The sequence below is a fragment of the Coffea arabica genome, chromosome 9e (assembly GCF_036785885.1).
Source record: "Coffea arabica cultivar ET-39 chromosome 9e, Coffea Arabica ET-39 HiFi, whole genome shotgun sequence".
Classification (NCBI taxonomy): domain Eukaryota; kingdom Viridiplantae; phylum Streptophyta; class Magnoliopsida; order Gentianales; family Rubiaceae; genus Coffea; species Coffea arabica.
This window is the reverse complement of record NC_092327.1, coordinates 518,170-525,118: the sequence shown is the minus strand read 5'-3', so window position 1 is coordinate 525,118 and position 6,949 is coordinate 518,170. Positions and strand designations below refer to the sequence as shown.

Below are 6,949 nucleotides of genomic sequence, written 5' to 3'. Positions count from 1 at the left end.
GGAAATAGTTTAAAGTCACTCACCTCCACGGCTCAGAAACCATCCGTCAAATATCATTGCCTTACTCAATTCCAAGCCTTAAATCACAAACGCAAAGCAATCAAGCCTTTTAAAAGTTCGGACAGCATTTCCCCTACATTTCCTTATTTTCCAACCTACAATCAAATACCCAATCATATAGCAATTAACCACAATTGCACATACGGTTCGGAAACGATAACACATATTCCATTAGGGCCACAATACCCCTCAATCAAGCCAATTAGAAGCTTAAAGCCAACCATTAGAAAATTTCCCAAATTAAACCCTAGAAACCGGAATTTCCGCATAAACCAGAAATTTTCCGCAAACGATCACAATTAACGCATACAAGCTCCATTTATACCATTCTAATCCATCACTTCATGACCAATCCATGATTATAATATAAAATCAGAAAATGCCCAATAAATCAGAAATTCACCATAAATTCCTTCAACCCAAGAAATTTCTCGATACATCCAGCATTTCTTGGCTTATAGTTTCTCAGGCAGGCGAGATAGCTCGGGCATTTTGTCTAAGTCGGAGTTTTTCTTTATTTGGTGCATGCATAATAATATTAAAGTTAACTTGGGGTGCTGGCTAGCTTCTCAATTCAAGTCTGTTTTGACTAAAAAGAAGCGCCCCTTGATTCTTGGATCATACATTACCCACTTGGCTATTAATTTGCATGTGCTTGATCTCTCTAACCATGATTTGCATGTAGCATGTCAAATGGAGCCCTTAAACATCCCTTGTCTAGAGAAAATGGGCTTGGCTAGGGAGGGTGACAACGGGTGGGAGGTTCCACCACCGGGACCGTCTTGTATTCCTCCTCGTTCATCTTGTGCCCGTTCCTCCACTGCTAGTGGTGACCCCGGCCCTTCGACCTCCGCTCCACCTCCTCCAACCCCAAGGGCTGATGACTGGCACCAACTCCAGATGCGAGTTCAAAAACTGGAGGCTCAGGTAACCAATATTGATACGAATGTGCATAGTGTGGCGCAGAATTTGGCGGCGTTTATGCACCATGTGGGTGTTGAACCTCAATTTGCCCGCCGCTGTTTTGACGACTTAAGGGGAGTTTCGTTGCCCTTCTTCTTATTTTTAATGTTTAATTGTCACATTGAGGGCAATGTGTGCTTTAAGTGTGGGGGGAGATTTAGATTTGACTGGTGTTTCTTTAATTTGCTGCTTATCTTACTGTTGTCTTGATGAATAAATATGGCAACTCACTCTTCTATTGCTAGTTGTGATTTATTCTATGAATTTAGTTTAGGTGGTAAGTAAAAGCATGTTATCTTGGTGAATATCATGAGTTTAATGACTTGGTGCAAATTGTGGTTAACATGTTTAGGCAATACAAATATTTTACTAGCAATTGTTGTGTGAATTGGGCGATTGTTGATCTCAGTTCTCCATGTTAGGAGATGACGTGGGCTATGATTTTAAATTATCTGATATTCTGGTGCTTTAATTGTGATTAATAAATGACTCTACTCCGCTAGTGTCGTCACCTAGTAATCGGGAGTTTTCACCACAAGTGTTGACTTTCGCGTCAAAAAGTGGCGATATCTATGAGTAGTTAGTCCTGAAGTTGTAAAAAGTTGAGTAACTGGACTCTTTCATCTAAAAATGTCAAAGTTCACGTTAAAAGACTTGAATAGCTTGGGACTGAGCATTTATCGAAAATAAATAAATAAATAAATAAATAAATAAAGAATTCTCAAAAAAAAAAAAAAAAATGTGTAAGCTTATGATCATGTTGGCCTGCCGATCCTTGTTCTTCAATGTTGAGATTTTGGTTGTCAGTTGACCCAATTGCTAACTTTTGCTAGCTTAATATTTTGATTTCCTAGATGAGTTAGCCATGAATTGGACGAGTTTATGATTTCAGGAGCTAAACGGGAGAAATATGTCTTGACACTTATCTACTAAAACTTGATTTTGGGATAAACGCAGCTTGGCAATAAATGAAATGAGAGTTAGCCATTGTTGAATTTAGTTGTTCTCATGCTTGAGGACAAGCATGATTTAAGTGTAGAGGAAATTGATAGGTTGTTAATTGTTAGTAATTTTATTGTTAATTCTCCTCTTTATCCTTGCCAAATATTGCTTTAATTGTCAATATATATTTATATTTGGCATTTGGATATAATTTCATAAAGTGGAACAGAAAAGTGCTAAAAAAGGGAACCTTCTTGAGAAGATTTCTCCACACGTGAAAGCTTCTAAAAGCTTTACACAATTGGTCCAGTGAAGACCAACGTCCATTCCTTTGCTGATGAAGAAGAATTGAATTGCATATCTCAATTCAGCGGGGACCACGTACGGATTGATTTAGAAAGTTTGTCCTGCTTTTGGAAGATATATTCATTGGCCATGATGGACATGTAATAATTGGATGTAACTTACCAATTGCTTCCTACGTAGCTAGTCCCTTAAGAGACTAGTGCTCCAATAAAATAAGAAGGCACTAGATTAGTGGGCTCATGGAGAAAAAGCTATGAAAAAGCTATGAAGACTAAATGCTTGCATTTATATTAGACTAGTTTTCTCTCCAAGGGGGGAAATGGGACGAGTGCAGAAGACATTAGACTAGTTTTTAGTTCTCTCTCCAAAGAAGCTCCGTAGGAGAATAGGTAGTCTTTTATGTAAGAAGGAACTTGTTCCTTCTTTTGTTATGTGGTATGTAATTTTTCTTCAAAGAGTCTACGGAGATTCAAAGTTTATTCTAAATTATTAGCGAGTGTTTATGTCTTTGAATTCAATTAAATTACGTGGAGATTTTCTTATGAGGTGTAGCTAATTTTCTCCTCTAGTCAGGGATCAACGCAAAGACGCAGTCCCAAATATCTGTGAGATCTAATTAATTTTCATGTGTTTCTTAATTTATTAATATTTGCATCTTTTCTATTTGAATTTTCATGGGATTATTTTGTTAATTGGATATCAAGGGCCCGATGTGTAATTTGAATTTTTAATCTCTTGTTAATTTAATCAATTAAATCCGTAATTGTTTAATTGGTTAATATTAGTGGCAACTAGTGTTTTCTTACACTAAGGGAACATGCAATCTGATTTAAATAACCCTCGTAGCGTGTTATTAATTTGGGTTAGGCTTTTCTAGTTTTTAATGCAATTAGGAAATTAATTCCTACGGTCGTACCTAGGAGTATTTCCTGATTAGGGATAATCAACGGTCGTACCTTGGTTATCAATAAATTAAGGGAAACCTGGTCGTTAGAGCTTTTCGGCGACTATAACTAACCTATTAATTAAATTAAGTGAACCCCTGTGCATCAATGATCGGATGAATGGACTGTGTCTGCGTAGTTGTATCCTTGGTTAGAATTTATTTATTATTTATTTAATTACCATTTACATTCGTATTAATTATTTATTTATTTTTGGTTAAATTGTTTAATTATTTTTAGTTTTAATCTAATAAAAATCACCCGTGTCCCGAACTTGAAAAGAATCGAATTTTTTTTCCAATCCCTGTGGATTCGACCCTGCTCACTACTATACACAAAAAATTTATATTTTTCTCAAGCAGGTATTTATTATTACACAAGCTCGACACCTGTCAGAAGCATTTTCTTGCTGAGCTGTAGCACTGGGAACAGCCCCAATGGTGAGAACCTTCCTGCTCCTAGAACGCGTAGGCTTCATTCTTTGATGTCTTCGGGTTCCCACAAACGGCGCCAATTGAAGAGGTAATTTTCGGATTCAGCAGGAAGTACCTAGGCGAGAGAGTAATTCTCCGGAAGTGGGTACGGTCTCACGGAAGTCACCTACTCAAATTACCAGACGTGGGGTAGAGTCCCCTGGTTTACCTTCAACGATCTAGTTATTCTAGATTAAGAGGGAAGTTGTAAGAGAGTTTTTAGAGTGTAGTGCTTACAGTGTATCTCCTTAGTCTTTGAGTGAGATTTCTGTATTTATAGGAGACAATTAGGAAGGAATGACGGTTGGGTTCAACTTCCTAAGACCTGACAGACTGAACACGTCAGTCTGTCTTGATGGGTCTGTCAGACACGCTTTATCAGACGTCTTATTCCCTTGCAAGTGTCAGTCTGTGACCTGACTTCAGCCGTCCCATCAGCCATAGTGACACCTCGTAGTGGCCACCACGATGGCTGAGGTGAACAGGATGAATACTGGAATCTCAGGAATATTCCACCTCGGGTCGGCCTGAATTAAGGCCGAGGTGGAGCCTCCATGGTGGAGCCGGGCCGAAATGACCACCTTCACCATGCATCCTCCTGTTGCAGTGCGTGAGTGTGTGACATAATCTTCCAATGATAAAATTCAAGGTCTTTGGTGGGGACATTTTGGCCTGCCACAGCATGTGCATATTTCACTAACTTTTCCCCAAGTTGAAGCAAGACTTTTCTATTAATGCTGTAAGAAATTCTTTTTCTTAATTACACACCTAGCTGTCAGGACTTAGGAGTAGAGGTGGCAATTTGTCTCAAATCCCAATAGATTACCCATACCCAAAGGGACTTTGGGCGGAATGGGTATTATAATTTGATATTGGATTTAAAATGGGACATATCCCAATTGTACTCATTAATTGATAGGAAATGTTGGGAAATACTTGGGTACCCATTGGGCCCAAATATCTCCCCACCCATATTTGGCACCTCTTCATGATATCAATGAGGAGCTTGTTTGTCCTAGGCCTTTCGTTTTTTATTTTGAGCAGCCATCCTTCACTGAAGAGAATATCAAGGAGCTCATTTGGCGGGAATCCGTAAAATTTAATCCGTATCCTACTCATTGAGAATGGAACTAATGGTGTATGAACAAGTACTTTGACACGACTTCCACTGAATACTTTGTGTTGTATCCAGAGTGAAACCGCTTATTAGAATCATGAAATAAAACAATGGAAATGTTGAGGTTGACAAAATTTCTACATGGTAGATCTCAATAGATTTTTCTTCTGTCATTTTCTTTGTATTTTAAATGTTCCAATATTGTACAAAGAAATTGAAGCAGCGTTCACATAGGCTTAACTTACATCCAGGAATGCAATTTCTCTTTGGGTGATCAAAGAGAAGGATTCCTTCTTGCTGTGATCTTATCTTGTAATTTTCTATTCAATTGCATAACTTTAATCAAATGTTTTATGTTATCGAGTATCAAGGCAGCTGAGTAGTTGTCCTAAGAACTTTGCATAGAGTGTAAAATGAATTCATGAAAATATAAATTCACAATAAGACTAAAAGAAATTTAATAAATAAAAAAATTAAAGTTATTTAAAAAATAAAAAATGAATTAAAGGAAAAAAATATGTAGAAAATAGATTTTGGTATTGGGCGGAATCAATCTAAACTCATCCCAAAGTGATCCCGCCCAAGTTAATCTCAAAACACATATGGGTAAGGTTGGGTCCAAACTCATATGACTCGGTTCCATCTCAAACCCAAGCAAATTCCGCCCATCCCACCCATTTTGCCACCTCTACTTAGGAGGGAACCTTTTCTTAATTTGTTCTTGGGGGAGAAGTAAACAAACAAAATATTCATCTAGCTCAAGCTTTTACTGGATCCAAACGTCTAGATGATACAACTGGTCAAGGATCAGTGGCAACAAACGCTAATAATTTGATTCAGTCTAATTGACTAAAATGTCTTGGCAAGGTAGAGTGTTCTGAAGAAAGGTTTTTGTTTCCAAAAACTTTTGAAGATCTTGCACCAAATACTTCAGACTGCCACCTTTCCTGCAGAAGACACGCACATACTCTCTCTCTATCTCTCTTTCTCTAGAAGAATATAACTCGTCAACTTTTACGGTTTTACCGGGACATGAATGGCACTGCTAATTTGCTCCTCCCAAGTCAAAAATGTCTGCTAGCTTCATCATCCTCGATCAATTCAATCCAAGAGCTGGCTAGCAAGATATTTAACCCAATACAAAGGGTCCCTAGCCTGCTGGACAGTGGATACCCCACTTGACATTCAGTTCATATCATCATGGCTTCCTTTCATAGACTTCTTCTCTTATTTACAATACTCTGCATCTGCACAGCTGAATCCTCAGAGCTTTGGAGTCAGTTTTGCAATCACAATTCTCAAATAAATAGTACCCAGTTGTCAGCAAACATCGATAGTTTATTGGCTGAATTGATGTCAGGAACTGTCCAGAATGGTTTCAGCACCATCTCCTACGGCAAAGCCGAAGACCAAGTCTTTGGCCTGGCACAATGCAGAGGAGATGTGAGCAGCGAAGACTGCTCGAGCTGCGTCGAAGATGCATCAAAACAAATTCGCAAACTTTGCCCAAGTCAATCTGATGCTCGAATTTGGTATGATTACTGTTTTATAAGATATGGTACCAACAAATTCTTCGGACAAGTTGATACATCAGTTGGGATAATCTTCTACAATGTTGAGAATGTAACCAATCCTGATTCTTTCAACAAAGAACTGGCAAGTTTGTCGGATAAGATCAGTTCAGAGGCTGTTAAGCCCGGAAACAAAGGGCTTGGGAGAGGAAAGAAACAGTTGTCACCTTTTCTGACTTTATATGAACTGGCTCAATGCACTAGGGACCTCTCGCCGCTTTCTTGCGATCAGTGCTTGGCCATAGCAATTGGGAACTTCCCCACCTTCTGCAATAACAAGAAAGGATGCCGAGTTCTCTACGGTAGCTGCATCATCCGTTATGAGTTATATCCATTTTTCTTTCCTCTTGATCCAAAAGAGACCTTAGTCAATATGCCTCTAAAGTACTACCACTCGTCTACAGTACACAACCCTTAAATAAGTTAGATGGTTGTTATATGGAGCGAGTCAGCTCTACACTGAATTGTATGCTCAGTTGTTTCTGTACTGTCATCATCGACAAATCCCTGTGTGACCTCGTTTCCACGATCAATATATATACTCAATAATCTGTCATGTCATTGGCAGGGCAA

General features: G+C 38.5%; 1 protein-coding gene across 1 annotated transcript; it reads left to right on the top strand.

The window, feature by feature from the left end:
* Window positions 1-5,983: 5,983 nt before the first annotated feature.
* On the top strand, window positions 5,984-6,949 carry LOC113709398 (cysteine-rich repeat secretory protein 55-like). Its single transcript, XM_027232151.2, has one exon. It carries the CDS (start codon window positions 6,006-6,008, stop codon window positions 6,792-6,794), a length of 789 nt encoding a protein of 262 aa, XP_027087952.1. The 5' UTR covers window positions 5,984-6,005; the 3' UTR covers window positions 6,795-6,949.

Excerpts from the sequence above, each read along its gene's own strand:
- LOC113709398 (XM_027232151.2), top strand. The coding sequence starts at position 6,006 with ATGGCTTCCTTTCATAGACTTCTTCTCTTATTTACAATACTCTGCATC.